We start from the raw sequence: 19,743 nt of genomic DNA on the forward strand, positions 1-19,743 counted from the left end.
AATTACGAATTCGGCTGTGAAACCACACCAAGCAGTGACTTTTGGAGAATTTAATGGGATTTCGTGCACGTTGTGGGGCTGCTCAGAAGCTCAAATTCGGCTATTTTGTGTGTTTACGGAACCATCAAGATAAAAATGGCACTCATCTCCCCACAGAATGTGCCATGGGAAAGCATCATCAATTTCTACCCTGGCAAGAAACGATAGAGCGAATGTCACTCCCTTATCATAATCACTTGGTTTCAGTTCGAGCAAGCGCCTGATTTTGTAGGGGTAAAATCTAATAACGCGCCGCAAAACTCTCCATACCGTGGAATAATTCATGTCCTATTGTCATACTACATCCCGGGCGCTGCTAATACCAGCAATGGTTCCCTGTGATTCTTCGACAATTGCAGTTGCCACATGAGTTATTACATCTTCTGATACTGGTTTACGTCCTCTCCCAGCGCGAATTGTCAGTAACCCCGTTTCCTCGCACTTTTTAATTATTTTCTTAAGACCATTCAGTGATAAAAGCCCCTTTCGTATTTTTTTTTTCTGGTTCGAAATTCCCGAAAAGCTGCGGATGCATTACATTGATTCATGTAATACAGCTTCACCAGTAACGCACGTTCCGTTAACGTGAGAGGCATGTTCACTGGAACTCGTTTACTTCAGCTGAGATTATTTATCAGAGCTGTCTACTACTTGCTTTTATAGGCCCTATTATTGGCACTGTAATCGCACATTTGCAGTTTTCTTTGATACCCGTGTTTTATGCTAATTCTCGTTATTGTAAGCTACAGCAGCGCAACAAAATGCCCTAGCGGCGATTTTTGGAACTAAAATATTTTTCATGGAATTTTTTTCCCATGTCTTGGTTAGACTAAATACCAAGTTTGGTGCCATTTCGGCTAGTAGATCGGGCTACAGGGCGCTCCAAACAACACTGTCACTTTAAAAACGATTACCCTGTACTTTAAAGTGCCTGATTCACTTAAAAACGGTACGGCACTGTGTTGTACAGATTCATTCGGATTTAATTAACAATATTTTAAATGTATACAATTGTGAAATATAATATCTTTATCTTATTTAAATCAAATCGAAAAACTAAATCATGTTTATGTTAAACGAGAAGAATAGCAAGAATGCATGTATCTCATGTTACCTCATCTTTATCTTAAAGCATAATTTGGAAATGTTTAACTTTGCTCTGTAAAATCATAGAAAATAATTCTAAATGTTCAAGTTAAAACATTGTACTGATTTTATTCTATATTTGCAGAAATTTATAGCAAGCAAAGCATCATCATTGATTTTCTTCGCGCTTAAGTTTATTCATCTCTAGTATTTTTGTTCACGATAATCGCTTCATTCTTAATAATAATTTTAAAATTTCTCTTCGTATATAATGCATTAATTTTTGCTGCTATCATTCAAGTCAGTATGCAATAAGTGTTTACTCCGCATATGTGTTAATTAAATAAAAGAATTTATAAAATTACACATAAACAGCTGAGCTTTATTCAGTTTACCGTATGAGCTACTAACTGTATTTAAGCATTGCTGTGAAGGTTATAGTGTAGTATATATTCTTAGAAGCGAGTAATATAGATTTTCAGGAAAACAGCTTTGATAACAATAATGGTTTTATGAAATGGAATTATTAATTCATGCAAATTTGTTATGCTTTTGCATAATAAACTGTGTAAAACTGTATTAAATTTAATCTCTAATTGTTACGAGAACAGAAAAATTCGTTTAGGAAATGCAGAAATATTTAAAAATGTGATCCACATTAATCACCAAATGAAACAAATTATACGGTATTATTACCTTAATACAATTGTTTAAATACATTGAAGCTGTGCAGTGTAAGAAAGTTATTTTAAATTTATACCTTAAAAAATCTTATAAAATTGTAATTTGTCAATGGAGGAATAATGGTGAAAGAGAGTTACTGATTTTTGTTTTGTACATAACTATTCATTCAGTATTACAAATTAAGCAACAAATCGCTAATTTAAAAACTCAGATTGTAGTTAACTAATTGGAAACTATGATTGTATTAATTTTCGAAAGCTTTTGGTTCAAAATGAAAACTTTTGCTATTTAACAAAATATTCAAATAGGTAAATGTCCTATAAATATAGTACCAAAACGGTTTGGCTTTCATCCAATTATCAAAATAATTTAGCTCTTTTTCTGGAACAAAAGCAATAAAGGAAGAGAGAAATGCAGAGCAGAAAACAGTATTCCAAGCCAATAACCAAAGCCAACAAAAAATATTCCAAGCCAAATGTAATTTTTTAATATTTCTGTTTAGAAGAGTGTTTTCCAACGTGGGGCTCCTGCCCCGCAGGTCGGAAGTCCGGTTGTTAAGGGAGCAATTCGAAAATGGACTCGTCCAGAGTTTAAGGTGACAAAGGACGTTAACATTTCCAAATTTTCTTCAAGAAGTTGAAATTTTTTGAAATTTCGTTTTTTATTCCCATTAAAGAATAATGTAAATGATGTATACGTAAAAATGTTTTTAAATTGCGGTGCATTTTAAATATTTTACTATAAAGAATTTTCGCTATAGGCATGAATATTAAAATGCTTAGAAATTTATTCCTAAAACCTATCATTAAAGTTTCTTTTGTGAGTATTTCAATTTTTGAATATTAAAAATTATGTATGTGCTACGCGAGCATAAGAACTTTAGAGTGTATTAGGTGGGGCATGCCAAAAGAAACATTGGTTTAGAATGAAAGGAAAAAGGTATTAAATTAAGAAATATAGTTGTTATTATAAGAACTATAGTTATTATAAATATTTTAAGCCAAATAGTTTTTTAAAATATACTTTTAAAAAAGGGCAAAAAGTGTTAAATTAAGAAATATAGTTAAATTTTTAATAAGCTGTAATAAGAACTCAAATTTTAAGGCAATTTAGAAATTTTGGAAAATTATAGTCTTTAAATATTAAATTCTGAAGAATGAATGCAAAATTATGCAACTCCTGGACAGGTAATACTTTTTCTCTACACTATGGTTCATGTATATATGTAATAAATATAAATGGATTAGTTATATAATCTTAATAGGGTGAGATACAACCTTAGTACGATGAGAAAATTTCAAGTGATTATGTTAAATGTTTTGAATAATTTAAAAATTACGAATATTACGAAAATATTTTAATACCTTGACGAGTATAGTTCCTCACTGGAGCACTAAAACAATTGCTGTAGTTAGCTGTTCACTAAAATAGGAGTACATCACACGTATCATTGAGAAAGTAACCCTGTACTGTGTGATATGTATTTGCACTTCTAGTGACATTACATTCATGGCACTTTATTATGATATGTTCATGTCATTATATGGCGTTATATTAAAGTGGCAATGTGTCTTTGCATGAATGTCGCAGTGTGACTTCACAACAACATCACAGTGTAACTTCACAAGAACGTCGCAGCGTGATTACGAATCAACGTCACAGTGTGACTTTATAACAATGAAACAATGTGACTTTAACTTCGCATCATTTTCGCCATACGACGTCACAAAACTTGCAATGTCATAGCGACATAACCGTGCTGTTGGAGGGTTCCGTCTTCGAGCTGAGAATAGAATGTCTAGAATGGTCGTCTAGAATGGTTCATCCAGATAAGTCATTTTTCTTTCTATATATTTTGGTTAGTCTAACCTTTTCTTAATATTCTTAATTTACACTCAATCTGATTAAATGTAAAAGGGCTTCGAATGAATCGGCAGATAGATTTTCTTCACTGTCCTTTTCCTGAAGTCGGTATTAATGAAAATAAATTAGCTGATGGCTTGTTATTGAAAATATCAGTAATGTATGAGTGGATCCTTAAGAAACTTTATTCATTGTGATGAAATGATAATGCTAGATAAAAATGTAAAGGACTGTTTCTGTGCCAGTATAAAACACTTGGTATTTTTGGAGTATCCCTTACTTATGAAAAATATGATGTTTCTCAATATTATTAATTAACCAAGAACTTAAGCACAAAATTGAATAAAATAGATTAATTGGTTAAATGCTCTGCTTATTATTTGTATTTCTTAACATGATCATTCTCCAAGGCATGCTCCCGGTAATGATAACACAACGTACTAGTCTCCTTAACTACAGTCTTAAATTTGAATTTTTGTGAAATGGGTCTAAATATGGATTATGAGTTTAAATTAGAAGTCATAAAATAAGTTTTTTTATGATTAGGTAATTTCCTAACCTTTGAGCTTATTTTAATAATTCAGTACCGTGGTGGTGCTTTACTTCGGTACCGTGGCGGTACTGAAAAAGTTCTGCCTCAAAACAGAAGTCTGAATACATTTTATAATAAATTTCATAACTGTTGAAGCCAAGAGACCTTTCACCACAATCCAGACAGCCACAAAAACAATTTTAACGGCTGCGCAAATAAATTTTATAATAAGCATTCATAACGGTTGAAGCCAAAAGACCGTATGCCATAATCCAGACCTCCAACGAAATAATTTTAACGCTATGTCAATAAATGTTTTAAAAAATATCTGTAACGATTGAATTCAAAAGACCGTGACTACGTTCCAGACAGCCACTATAATACGTTTGACGGCTGTGCAAATAAATTTTATAATAAACATTATCTTTTTTATTAATCTATTTCTAATAAGTTAAATTCAAACTATTTTTTCTGAAGCCACCTGGAAATGTTTTCGATAAGTTACAGAAAGCTTTGTTGTACTATTTTTTTTAAATTGCTGTAGTATTCTTTTCTTTCTTTAGGATTACTGTTACAACCCTTACAAGCAAGAATTATGCAACAGGTGGACTTTAGTAAAAGTACGTGTATTGATTTTCAGACATTCCTGTACAATCTCTTCTATATTACAGTTGTGTTGTATTTTTAAAACAATTTTGATTGAACCAAAACTCGAACATGTGAAATTTTGAAGTGTTGTTGTTTTGATAATTATTTTGTGTTTTGAATCATTATGTGTTTTGAATTATGTGTTATGAACGAAATCAAGTCAATTATTTTTCTTAATTGTATTTAATTCTGAATTATTAATTTAGTGTTTTATTAAGTTAATATTCGGTTTTGAAAATGCTTTATTTTCGGCGTAAAAACAGATGCTTCTAGGAATATTATTTACTTTCTCTTATTTAAATTTATCCAAGATTTGTCTTCATTGTGAACAGGATTCCAGAAAAGAGATGAATTTTGCTAAGTCATGCTTTTTCAGGGCTGTTTTGTTCCGTGAAAAGTTCGAGAACAAATTTCTTTGTGCAATTGACCTTTAGGGACAGGATCTACGTGACGAAATGTCAGAGGTTGCCTTTTCATCTACTCTGGTGGTCGTCTTGATTGGCAATCTGGGTGTCTGGCTTCTGGCGAGTTGAGAGAAGGGTGCGCGTGTGTGATGAATGTATTTTGGTCCTTTTGGGTTGAGAACCCGAAATTTAGTCCCAAAATTTGGAGGCGATAAATGAAGCCGTTAAGGGAGCCCTTGTTTGTGAAGAAAAGCGAAGGAAATTCGAGTTTGATGCATTCTTACTTACTTTTCGACTGACTTTGAGATACTGTACTTAGTATTCTTGATGTAAAAAAAGATGTAGTTCGTCTTCTAGCAGTGCTTACGGCGGGGAGCGACAATTATGCTCCCTGGCCGCGTGTTTCGCTAAAATGCGAGGAAAAAAAACTTTGTGTGTCAACCGTCTGAATTGTTGAGCGAGTTTTTCTGTAATATCTAAAAAGACTTGAGTCTTGACCGTCGGGTTAGAAGGTGGTTCTCTTGCGTGGACCAAAAAAAAAGTTATTTTATTGCCGTGAATTATGGACTGTTGTCCTTTTACCTGGTCGTTCTGGTTGAACTAGCCCTTTTCTTCCCGTGAACTGCAGAGGCAGGGAGCTGCTAATATGCTTTCGTCAGCTTTTTGTGAATTGGTCAATAATTTCGCTTCCTGATATGACCTGTAATACTGTTCAACAAAATGTGGGAATATTCGGTTCAACTCAGTATTATCGTTTTTTCAATAATTGGAAGTGTCTAAGTGCAGTGAACTGAACTCCGTAATTTATCACCGAAAAATGTATTGTTGCCGGAGTGCTCCTTTGTGACTGAGCCACGCGAGATTCTTAGCTACTTCGAATCTTCTTGCTGAGCGGGACCAGGACTGTTCCTTATGGCAATCCATTCTAAGTGGCTCTCTCATTCTTCAACCCTTCAATTTCCTTGGACGGAGTAGTTGATTTTCCTTGTGAGATGTATGAATTTATCGCCGTGCCGTTTTCGAGTCCTTGTGATGCGGATTAGCCAGGTGTCGTAAGGATGGTTTTAAGGAAAAGGTTTCCTTCCACTTCAAGATGGCTCCATTCCAGATAAGACCTTTTTATTTCTTTTTAATGAAAATAAAAGAAGATAATAAATACTTAGAAAACTTTAACTTTCGAATGAACTGTAAACTCGTCTCCTTCCCGCAGTCATTTTAATTATTTGAACTGAGAGTTCCTTCTAATTGAGAATGTAAATTATTTTAATTTTAAAATTATTATTAGACTAGTTGTTAAACTCTTTTCTTAAAAGCAAAGAAAAAATGAGTATTGTTCTTTATACAATTCTTTAAGAGTTTTGTCTTGAATGATAAATATGTATGGTTCATGATAATATTTTTGTGGTGCCAAAAAAATTTCATTAAATTAATGTGAGAATATACTAAGTAAATTAATGGAAATTACTTTGACTTGAAAGTGCCTAATAAACGCAGAATTAATTTGGAATTTTTATGTTATGTTCTCATTTATGAATTATTGTTATCTTGTTATCCGACCCTCTCACAACACGGTCCCGGATTTTATAATCACAACGCAAAAAATAAATTTTCCACTTAAGTACGATCACTCAAAATGTTGAAACTAATTAGCCCTTAAGAGTTTATTTTCAGCTTGTTAGTTATGGTTTCACCTGTGTTGTTTCTGTGTCGGTGTTTTCCTTTAAATACTGATATAGAAACATTACAGTGGAAAGAAATACTCACATCTCATCTATTGAAGTCGCTGACCTCTATTTCCCAATTTCTAATGCAGCGTTATGGACCGAGCTTCTTTTCAGCCAACTCCATCTTCTACTTAGAACTGGCACTTCTATTTTGAACTGGCAGCATTTGGGAATGAATGCGAACACATTTTTAGAACAATAGCATCTCGGAACTGTTGCTTTTACCCATGCCCTGTACATTACCATGTGATGGTACGAGTTCTGAAGTTCTGAATTAATATAAATTTGATAATACATGGTACTAACTGCTCAAAACACAAGTTTGAATAAACAGTACATGGCAAAAGATTGATATTTCTGGAAAAACATTTATTTCCATAGGTATATCCCCTTTTTATACCTCAGTATAACTCCTTGACTTGTCTACCATCTTCAGGCAAGTTATTGCAAGGCTTATTACACCATCAGCCCGTCCATTTCTATTCATGCCTCGAAGTATCCACTCTTGAAGGTAGAAAACTTCTACTCTTATAATAGATATTTTTTTCCATGGCTCTTTCATTTTGGCGTACTGATCATAGTTCTATGGCTGGTGCTCCGCTACCTTTTATGTTCACCTTGGCACGTGCTCCCTGATAGCGCTCGCAATAATTTAGGAAGCAGTATCGTGAAGAATGAGGAGATTCGTAACTTGAAATGTTCTGCGTTCAGCCCTCAGAAGAAGGCAGTGGCATTTTTGGGATGATATTCCGATGTCTCACATCCCCATAAAGATAATGGGAACAGTCACCAATAAATATCGTGGCTTTCTCCTGAGTGCCGGACGCAGATTGTGTCACATGTAGATTGTGTCTTCCTCAGTGGTAATGCGCGGTGTCATAATGCTGGAACTGTCATGGATCTCCCGTGAGAATGACAATGAGAGATATTGGGACACCAGTCCTACACCTCCAAAATTAATCGCACGATTATGATACCTTTGACAAAAAGAAAGAACCACCGAGAAAGATCCATTAAACTGTAGGGTGGAAAGTATCCATGCTATAAAGCTGAGCTGTCGCGGTAGGAAATCTGCATAAATAAACGTGTTGATGGTATACCACACCTATCAGTCACTTGGAAGAAGATGGTAAATATTTTAGGCGATTACACTGAGAATTGTAAGCATGTGTTTCCATGGTAATAAAATCTTTTCTGAACTATAGACATGTCACTTCTTTTTTATCTAACCCTCCTATCTTCTGATTTGTAGCTGCACATAATGGATCCATAGTTTTGACTACTCCCTTTAAGTCAATACTACGTAAGGCATTTTCTTCTCCAGTATGATGTATCTCTAATAATTTGATGCAGAAAACTACAGCAATTTAAATGTTATGAGCTAAGCAACTTATCGAAAAAATCAGTACTTTTAAAAGCACAACGTTGGCGATATTACCGCTGTATTTTCTAAGAGGTAGCTAATTTATGTATTTCCTTCTTGGATCGAATTCTTATATAACTGTAGGGTTGCTCTCGACCAAGTTCATATTCGGTGACCATTCATGCCAGTGTCTAAAGGAAAGAGTTTCGTGATATCTGCCGGTGTCTATAGAAGCGGTTATTTTCAGAGTATCTCTTCTTCGTTTTAAACAATTTCTGGTTCTAGTTCAATGTGATGGTGACAACAGATACTTCTATGCTTCAAAAGGCTTCCGAATTCACTTGAACCGCAAGCATTTACCTGTCATTAATTAAGAAATATTACTCTCACACATTTGAGTTACTTAGAGTAGTTCTCTGTCAAATACAACTTTGATACCAGACTCTGCCTATGTTTTAGAAACTCATTGGTAATAGTGTTTCATGGACTAAGTGCTTTTAAAACGACAATTCGTTTCACTTTGAAGCACATACTATATTATATACATTCCGACTGAGTGAGAGGCTCAGTTTGTTATTTAAAGAGATCGGATTTCAGCTTAAGATATGGGAAGAAATTTGTCTTAACTTTCTATAAAAATTTATAGTAAATGCACAGTACTTTAAATTTATTCAAATTAAAAATTTAAGGCTAATGACTTAAACTGAAAATATTGAACATTGTAAATACATCCCATTGTCACAAATTAGCGAGAGTGTAAAGGTAATATATAGTTTATCTAAAGAAGAATCTGCATTCTTGTTTCTGAATTTTTAGTAAATATAATTTTAGAAAGTAAATATATATAAAGTAAATATATATAAAGAAAATATGTATAAAGAAAATATATATAAAGTAAATATATAAATAGTAAAATATTCATCTCTAGCAAGCTGTTCTATTTCTTGAAAATAGTTAATTATCTCATTCAGCCCATGAAGCAACTATCATTAATCTAACTCAAAATTTCCTGAAATTACATTGAGTTAGAATATGAACATAAGAAAAAAACTATGAGAACTAAAAGACGTTTTTATTTAGAAATTTGGTATAGTTCGAGGATCTATGGCTTCTGCAGCTACGAAATTTAATGTTACTAATGTGTCATTCTGGTAAATTTTTGTTTTCCACAGTTTTAATTGATTTAATATTAAAAACGAAATGCGCCGCAAAACTTGGTAATTGTGGCCTGATGCATCATACTATAGCTTACTTTGGGTTTTTCACATTATTATTGCGGATCAGATTTCATAATCTTCGAGACTGATAGTTAATTTTATCACTGTTTTAATTGTCTTAGTATTTCGGTTTAGTGATGCAAATATTCAGGCAATCCTCATTTTGCAAAAATTTGTATAGTTAGTTATTGGATCGAAATGGTCTCTTATTTTATAACATTCCGTATATTAGAAGTACACTTCAACGTTAGGTAATGCATTTTCACTAAAGACCCAAAAGTCTTGGAAACACAGACTTCATTTGCATTCATGATATAAGAGACGATCTGAAAACAAAACTTATGTGCTTATTTCCATCCCATGGGAATGGAGTTAAGGAGTTCTTCTCTCATTAATCTCTTGAGAATTCAGATCTGAACATCCGACCTGGATGTGTGAATTTGTTGTCTTGGGACACATATTCCTGATTTCTTAGAGCAAAGGTGTGCTGTTTCGAGTTTATGGTGTTTTTCAGAGTTTGGTTCCATTCTAATAGGTCTAGATTTTTAACCTCAGTAAGGCAAGCCTTGTTTTGTTATTGCTATTCATTGAAAAGTATCGTTGTTCGGTGCAGTGGTGCATGAAATCGTTTCACAAGGAACTCTATTGTGATTGGTAACAGGCAACGAAAGCTTAAGTAACTACTTATTACGCTACTGTCACCAAAGCAGGAATGATATTTGATATCTGCATCATTCCTTACATAGCTAGTAACCTTATCAGGTTCAATGTTCCGCCTTACTTTCTTGGGGAACATTCCAGAACCTGACTCGGAACTGGGAGCTTACTAAAGCTATGTCCAATAAATGTGGGAAGTAGACAAGATACACAGGAAGGGTATACAAAACCCTTTATTTTTCACTCTTTACAATAATTTCCGTACTTCGGAATACAGAGACCAACTACTTGTGGTCTGAACGTAAGAATATAAAAATATTAACTAAACTCTAACTTAACTTTGGAATAATAAACAAGGGCCTACGTGGAAGATTGGCCGTATATTAACAGGAAGCTGTATGTAGTACAGAGAACTGTTAACACTACAATACGTTTAAAATTATCAAGAGGATTAAACCTCTGGCCTGGAAGGCAACCAGCAACCGAGTAAAACTGCTAAGGCAAGCGGTCTGCTTCGACTAACTGCTTCCTCTATCTCGCTTGGCAAAAAGCCACAACTTAAGTACTTGGCGTTCGCCAACTAATTTGCATAAATAAGTTAAAGCTTTTAATTCTGGCCGGAAGTAGAAAATAAGAAGTGATAGTAAAGATTTAAAATAAAAATAAACGTTAGTAAAACTTAAGATCCTTACATACTTCCCGCCAGAGTTAATTAGTTTGAAACTGAGGTCTAAAACGACCTTGTTGAAAACTTTTAGCTCTAGAATCTAACGCGAGGCCAATCTTTTACAAACATTTCTCACTAGAAACTAGAAATTAAAAAAAAAAATTGTTTTTACATTATCAGCTAAATGGACAACCACTTTTCATCTGTACTGCATCTAAACAGGAGCTTTTAGTTCAAATCTGGTTCCTTCCAGAGATCTGGAAGGAAAACTAGTTTAATGAAATGTTACACAATGAAATGGCAACTAACATGAATATTTATATTTCTCTTAACATTCTTATTTCATTCATGACTTTATTTTAATTATCTCTCCCCTTGCTCTCTGACATGTGTTGTAAAAGAAAACACCAACCACGAATGTGTTTATGTATACGTGTTCAACACTGCCTCCTACAATCAAAACACTAACGTGTTAAAATTCAACATAACAAGACCTCGTAACACACCCTATCTTCATCTCTAAACCCTGAGGTACTATTCTGAAAGTGGCTAACTCTGAAGTGTAGCGTCAGAGAGCCTAACTACATTCATTTAACCTTTAACACATATTCACAATACTTTTCTCTTTTTTTTTTTTCAGTCACACGAATAAGTTTAAAATTTTTGGCATTACTTTCACTTTTACCATATCACAGTATTTCTTAACATTTAAAATAACAGTTCACATTGTATATAAGAACATATTAACATGCCGTTAATTTTACGCATTTTAAAACATACATTAGTAGTACATTGTTAACTTCTATTCTTTTCCAAGCAAGTGCCAATTCTTCTACATTGAAATACTACATTTCAAAAGTCTTTCAGACTAAAACTTCTTTCTTGCCAGAATGTTTTAAATAAAATTTATACAATAACTTTTACAATATTCAAGTATTTACAGATTCCTATTATACATGAACTTTAGTTTTAATCGCGAGTAATTGAAAAACATAATACCAAAATAGGTAACAACTCATTTCTCGCCTTTTTGGCGATAAAGGTAGACCTCACATGAGGTAAAACGTCTTGAAATCTGCCACTTGCAGTAAGAAGAAAGATTAACTTAAGTTTGCAAAGTAACATAAAATTTTACTTATCTTTGTGATATTCGGACATTCTTTTCTCAGCCCAGTCCTGGAAGGTAGCGAAGATTCTAGTTTGATTTATCCTCCTTCTTGTGCGGGCTCGCCCTTCAGACCTTCCTCTAGAAGCTTTCTTTTCCCTCCAGTTCGGTCACCCTTGAATACCTTCTTTTTCGCCTCTGCCTGTGGTCCTGGCCGTTTGATGGCAGCTGGTCTTGGCGGAACCGGGAAACTTCTCTCTCGTTCCTGCTTGGACCTCGTTGTTGGCCGTTCAAATTTTCCTTGTAACTTTTCCTCCGCCGCTGGTGGCCCTTCCGCAGTTCGGCGACATTTGCTGCGGAGAGTCCTGTCCGATGAGTAGATCTTCTGTTTGGGAGCCGGGTTATAGTTGCCGTTATTTCTCCTGGCTCTCTTTGCATTCGTCATACTTCTCCCTTCTTCATTCTGGGGGTGGTCGTGCGCTCTCTTTTGTGGTCGGTGGAACGGCTTCTTTTTCTTGTTACCTTCAATTTTCCAACGGGGAAACTTTCTTTTCAATTGCTCCTGCCTCCTAATGGCTTGTCCTTGTGCTTGACGTTGTTCCACCTCTCGAGCTTGTGCCTGCCGTGCCGGATCCTGCAAAAGATCTTTGAATATTTGTATTTTATTACGGTCATAGTATGGTTTTATTTGGTCAATGATTGCGGAGCATGTTTCACCATTCCTGGCTTTTAACACCACTACAGCGTGAGTTATTTTTTCTATGACATATGGTCCTTCAAATCGTGGAAAAAATTTGGCGGTTTTATCTTCTGGTGCTGAAGAAAGTGAATGCTTAATTTTTAACACTTCATCCCCTACTTTATAAGTTACTCCCCGTCGTTTCAAATAATAATAAAGTTTTTGTTTTCTTTGTGCTACTTCAGTGTTCTTTTTTGCTTCTTTAATTAATTTTTCTATATTACCCATTTTAAATTCTGGGGCTCTTTGTTGAACATAAAATAATTTATCTAACGGCGTTATAATCTTTCTGCCTAAAAATAACTCAGCAGGAGTTTTGCCCGTTGTATCATGTTTTGCGGTACTAAGGGCGAAAGCAAATTCATTGACATAATTATCCCAGCTTTTATGAAAATTTTTAACATAACTACGGATAATTTTCACTATATTTCTATTGACCCGTTCCGCTATATTTGATTGCGGCCGATACGGGACCATTTTTAAATGACGTATGCCCAGTTTTTGGCACATGTCTTCAAATATATTACTTACAAATTTAGGACCATTATCCGATATAACTTTTAGGGGCGCCCCGTATTTTAAAATATATTTATTTAAAATAGAATCAGTAACTAATTTCGCGGAGGCTCGTTTTAAGGGAACAATTTCGGCCCACTTACTAAAATGATCAACCATCACAAGGAGATACCGACTTTTATTTAACTGACTTTTTGGGAAAGGGATAATTTATAATTATAATTCGATGCCAATTATTTCATTTGGAAATTCGGATTTAATGCTATTTTGAAACCCGGCCGGGCGGAAATTAATATAATTAACTGCTTGACATGTTGGGCAGGACTGGACATACGCCCTTGTTAACTTTTGCAGCTCAAGAAAATAAACTGCTTCGCGTACGCGTTGGATGGTTTTTCGAATACCAGGATGAGAAGCTAAAGGGGAGTCGTGTAACTCCTGCAGTATATTTAATCTAAGACTAGCTGGGATAACAGGTCGAAATTCGTTGTTGGAATTCGTAGTTTTTGTATAAAATAATAGACCATCTATTAGTTCGTAATGGGCCGCCCTATTTCTTATCGCCACAATATCTTGGTGGCTAAAATTTTCAGGATCCTTTAAATACTCATAAATATTTTTAAATTCAGGATCTTTACCCAGTTCGGTTATTACAGTTTCTCGGGAATGAATCGTACATGCTGTGAGCATTGCCACCTTTACAGTATTACCTTCTTCATCTGTTTTTATTCTGGATAGGGCATCCGCTACGATATTTTCCTTTCCGGGGTTATGCTTGATTACCAGATTATATTCTTGTAGCTTGAGTGCCCATCTTATTAACCTTGGGGATAAGTTTTTCCCTGAGTACAATCTAGTTACCGCCGCATGATCAGAATATACTGTTATTGGCGCCTTTCCAAAACAGACTCGGAACTTTTGCACTGCTAACAGAACTGCAAGTGCCTCTCTCTCACTCGCGGAATAATTTCTTTGTGTTTGATTTAAAGTTCGACTAAAAAATGCCACGGGCTGCTGATTTTGCGAAAGTACCGCTCCTACCGCATAATCCCAAGCATCCGCTGAAATTTCTAAATTCTCATCCTTTTCAGGAAATTTCAACACAGGGGCTTGTGTTAATGCTTGTTTTAATTTTCGAAAGCCCTATTGGCTTCGGCCGTCCACGAGAATCTTGCTTTTTTCCTTTTAAATTTTAACAATGGTTCAGCAATAGCTGCAAAATCTTTTATAAAGGACCTATAATATGAACAAAGTCCTAGAAAAGAAGAGAGCTTCTTAGCCGTATTTGGTGGCGGATACTTTTGCACAGCGATTATTTTTGATTCGTCTGTCTCGATTCCTTTCTGAGATATTTTGTAATCTAAATATTTTAATTCAGGGGCTGCAAATTTGCACTTTTCGACATTAACTTTTATACCGGCCTCATTTAATAAAGAAAACACCTGTCTTAAATCCTGTACATGTTGGTCCAGATTATCACTAGTAATAATGATATAATCTAAATAGATAAATGTGGACTTTCCAAGAACAGGCCTTAACACAATGTCCATACATCGCTGAAATGTTGCCGGTGCCCCTGAAAGGCCAAACGGCATACGCAAAAATGCATAAGTGCCAGACGTGGTTATAAAAGCAGTCTTAGGCACGTCCTCCGGTCTAACCCCTATTTGAAAATAACCAGTTGTTAAGTCTAAAGTCGTCATATATTTGGTAGACGTTATGTTCCTTAGAATTTCTTCAATAATATGTAACGAATATACCGGATATTTAGTTATGGAGTTTAATTTACCATAGTCAATCGCGAAACGCTACCGTTTTGGATGTGTTAATGGGTAGTCATTGTTTTTCTTACATAAAACCACCGGGCTAGCATAACTACTTGAGATGGCCGTTATGATCTTTTTACCTAGCATATCGCTAATGCGCCATTCTATAATTTTTTCTTTATTCTTATCATACCGGTATGCTTTGTGGCGAACTGGCATTGAATCTCCGGTGTCAATACTATGGTTAGTAACTTGAGTAAATCCTGGAATATCACTAAAAAACGAAGCAAATTCACATACCACTTGTCGGATTCTTTGTTGCTCTTCCTTAGGCAGGTGATCAAGGTTTAACATTGGCGGTTCCGATTTTTCTTCTCGAACTGGTTTCATCGTCAGCTTAAGGGACGCTTCATTAAAATCCAGCGTTGCTTCTGCCTCTGAAAGAAAATCTATCCCTAAGATAATATGTGCTTGCAGATTCTTTACTATAAAAAACATAACCTTTACTTGTTCGTCCTTGATACGGACGTATAGATGTAATTTACCTATGCACTTGCATCTTTCTCCTTGCGCAGCTAACACTGTCGCATTATCCGAATTATATATGCGGTATTTCCGAAAATACTTCCTAAAAAAATCTTCTGCCACACAGGAACACTGCGCGCCTGTATCCAGGAGTGCGGTGGCTGGTCTGTTATTCACCAACACTTCAATCTTCGGAAGAGTCAAATTTTTCACCATTACTGTATTTAACTTGAAGGAAGAGGGGTTTTCTTGGCCTTCGGATTTCCGCGCCCTCCCGTCAGCAGAAATCCGTTTTAGTTTAAATCTTTTTTTCATTTCCATGCTTTCCTTCTTTTTCCACTGGCCTTGAGACTTTTTTCCTGGATTGCTATTGAACTGTCGACGTTCGCCGGCTGTTTTTGGATGCTCGGGTTTCCTTGCCCACTGATTCGCTTTGCTTCCGTAGCCGTGTGCTTGACTTTGCTGTGGTCTTGGCTCACCAAATTGGTTTCGTTGTTGATATTGGCGTCTTCTTTCAATGTCCGCCGTTCTTCTACTTTCAAACTGGATTGTTAGCTCAAATAACTTTTCCAGTGTAGTAGGATTCCTTAATTCAATAAAGTCTTGTACTTGAGGAAGTAACCTCGGCAAAATCACTTGAATTATCTCAGGATCCGGACGGTTTCCATACAAGAGTTTGAAGACGTGAATTTTTCTTAAAATAAAGGTGTAAAGATTTTCGATTCTTTGCTGATATATGCTGAAAAGTTCCGCTTCTAATTTCGCACGATCCCTTACGACAGGGAAGGCTTTTACTAAGGCTGTCTTGAAATTTTCCTAAGTATAGGTGGGACTTCCTGTTTGACCCAAGAGACTTCTGCCTATGCATTTGAACCAATTAAGCGCTTGGCCCCTCAAAGCGCTGGTAGCTAATGTGACTTTTTGGAACTCATGCACGGGATACATCATGAAGTGGTCCTCCAATTTTTCCAAAAAACTGGTTACCGGTGAGTTTCCATTAAATGTTGCTTCTGGTTTCATCGCTGCGCGCATGGTTTGGACGATGTAACCAAATCCTTCCAGGGCGGCAGCTGGCATTTCTGGATTCTGAGCCGCTTCTGCAGGCAGCACAGGTTCTTCTTGAAACTCGGCCATGGTTATTCTTCTTCGTTGGGCGCCACTATCAGGTTCAGTGTTCCGCCTTACTTTCTTGGGGAACATTCCAGAACCTGACTCGGAACAGGGAGCTTACTAAAGCTATGTCCAATAAATGTGGGAAGTAGACAAGATACACAGGAAGGGTATACAAAACCCTTTATTTTTCACTCTTTACAATAATTTCCGTACTTCGGAATACAGAGACCAACTACTTGTGGTCTGAACGTAAGAATATAAAAATATTAACTAAACTCTAACTTAACTTTGGAATAATAAACAAGGGCCTACGTGGAAGATTGGCCGTATATTAACAGGAAGCCGTATGTAGTACAGAGAACTGTTAATACTACAATACGTTTAAAATTATCAAGAGGATTAAACCTCTGGCCTGGAAGGCAACCTGCAACCGAGTAAAACTGCTAAGGCAAACGGCCTGCTTCGACTAACTCCTTCCTCTCTCTCGCTTGGCAAAAAGCCACAACTTAAGTACTTGGCGTTCGCCAACAAATTTGCATAAATAAGTTAAAGCTTTTAATTCTGGCCGGAAGTAGAAAATAAAAAGTGATAGTAAATATTTAAAATAAAAATAAACGTTAGTAAAACTTAAGATCCTTACAACCTCTGATGCATGATGGGTGCCCATGCTCTGTTTCAACTGCATTATTAATTCATAAACAAGTAAAGTTTGTCATAAAAAGTTTAATAAATTCATAAATAAATAAATAAAGTTTGCAATTGAAATTTAATGAAATATAAAATAGAGCGTATATTTGTTAAATTGCTAATATTCACTGAGTTGGTGTAACGCAGGAAAATTTTTTTTTAACTGAACAATAGTTTTAAAATATTTCCTGCGTTATGCGTCATTTCAAGGGCCGTGTAATTAAATCAGTTTTCTAAAATTTTCGAAATGTTTCTATTTTATTGACTCATCTTGAATTGAAAATTTGATTTATAACCGAAATTGAATTTAATTTTTGTTTTCTTTACTAGGATTGCAGTGAAGCCTTAATTGTAGAATACTACAATAGAAAAGAATGTGAAAATTAGTGAATATCCGATCTTGTAAAAGACTTCTTCTAACTATGAAACATCAAAGAAGGATTTCACATATTCTGTAAAATTTCGTTATAATATTGGATATCTTTGAAGTAAACTTTAATTAAATAAAAATATAAATTTTAAATCAAATATACTGTTTCACTGCTAATTTCATTTCCCTGCATTAAATTGCAAGATTTCGTGCTGTAAATCACGTAAAAATATCACAAAGCTATAAATTCTGTAGTCTGTAGCCGACATCTGTTAGTACAGGGGACGATATTTTATTAACATTCGGCGAATAAATAGATTCATTGATAGATAGAGAGATATTGATAAAGATATATATATATAGATAGATTTAAAAAGCATAAAATAAACTTAGAAATTTATCAGAACTTTATTAACTCTTGTATTTACATTGTAGGTATTTGCTCGTTCATATCAGAGCAGACACTACAAACAAAAACATCCAGTGCTTTTTTAATAAAAATAAAAGAGCTACAGCATACTGTCGTATATTAGAACCAGAGCGCAGCCATTTAAAAAGACTAACCTATCGATTGCAGTTTATATCTGAATTAGAAATTTAAATGTATAAATAAATTACTCAAGAGCTGTTAAGTAGAAGTATTTGCTATTACGATACATTTAGTAGTTAGTAAGTTAGTTAGTAAGTTAATTACTTTTAAGTTCGGCTCTCATTGTATCATAAACAGTCGTTAAGAATATATCCTAGTTTTAAACTATGTCACTTGACCTCATATTTGCATAAGCGTCTGGTGTCAGGGAGCATTGGGACGAGACAAGAGAGAACTAAATGTGTCAGTAAATAAAAAAAATGCACATCGCATCCTAATAAAAATAGTTCTTATGTTTATATTAAAATTGTGTATAATTTATGTACATTTAAGGCACAGAAACTTGCTTCAGTTAAGAAATACTAAAAGCTGGATCAGACTTTCAGCAGATCTGCCATGTGCTCCTATTAGCTCGAACTAATTCATCTTTCGCCCAAGATTACTCCACCCTGCACACATTCATCTTCTCAAAGATACATTTATGTTATGTTATGTTATGTAGAAGTGAGGACGCCACCTAATATTTACCCTAAGTAAGCAGGTATTAGCCCCACACACTAACTAGAAAACTAACAACATTCTGGCATCATTCCTCTAGTCGTGAAGGAAATTGTGACTCCAGTGAACACTATAAGTACTGCCAACCGGCGGCGGCATCAACGGTACTCCTACCTTTCAGCGTTAAATGAGCTCAAGTAAAAGGGATTAAATTACATGATATACATTTCGAAATACATAATTGTGCAGGTGCATATTTTAAGATGTTATCTATTGTAGTGGGTACAGGCAACATGTTTCAGGACATTATATATTGCATTAGAAACAGACGTACTGTTCCCACGTTACAAATCATTTTTGTAAACATGATCTATTTACTATCAGAAGTAATTAGGAACTATAAAACTGTTTACAAAGCTTACATTTAAGTGCTGCTGTAAAGTTGTGCTGAAACTTTAACAACTCAATTTTTACGATTCATTTTGTGCTGTAACGTATGTTTGTGTTAATTGATTTTCAGAAATTACATTATTGTCTAGCAGTACATTGTTGCATGTAAAAATTTATCATGACATTATAAATTGAGTTGGCTAGAAGTAACTTATTTTTAGTATATAGATCATGCCTACAATCATGACTTGTTTACATAATTTCTATTTTACAAACAGCTGTCAAAAATAGAAAAGAATATAAAATAATAAAAAAGACATAAATAAATTTGTCTGAAAACAAAAGAAAAAAAATAGCTTCATCTGCATACTTATGCTTACTACGTACTTTTAGATATATCTGCATACATATGCTCATACATTGCCAACTTATTTTTGTCAGTTCATTGTATGCAATTACGTGTGTTTCCACAATAATTAGTTTACATGAATTACATACTACGATACATTACATTGTTGATACCTTACCAACTCAATGCTGGTTATTTATTACATGTGTTCA

At 34.8% G+C, this 19,743-nt stretch overlaps 1 protein-coding gene across 4 annotated transcripts in view; it reads left to right on the forward strand.

Annotated features, from left to right (window-relative positions):
• The window catches only part of LOC118187156 (uncharacterized), a 91,052-nt gene extending 73,187 nt beyond the window's left edge, over window positions 1-17,865 (forward strand). For all 4 annotated transcript variants that reach the window (XM_085817909.1, XM_085817908.1, XM_085817906.1 and 1 more), the window contains 2 exons: window positions 4,768-4,824; window positions 17,666-17,865. In XM_085817909.1, coding sequence (XP_085674035.1) covers window positions 4,768-4,824; window positions 17,666-17,722 — 114 coding nt within the window. In that variant the 3' untranslated portion in view covers window positions 17,723-17,865. The remainder of the gene's footprint in view (window positions 1-4,767; window positions 4,825-17,665) is intronic.
• Window positions 17,866-19,743: the final 1,878 nt, after the last annotated feature.

Source organism: Stegodyphus dumicola, chromosome 6 (genome assembly GCF_044657685.1).
Source record: "Stegodyphus dumicola isolate Sdum_Otavi_A_Nest chromosome 6, ASM4465768v1".
In the NCBI taxonomy this organism is placed as follows: Eukaryota; Metazoa; Arthropoda; class Arachnida; order Araneae; family Eresidae; genus Stegodyphus; species Stegodyphus dumicola.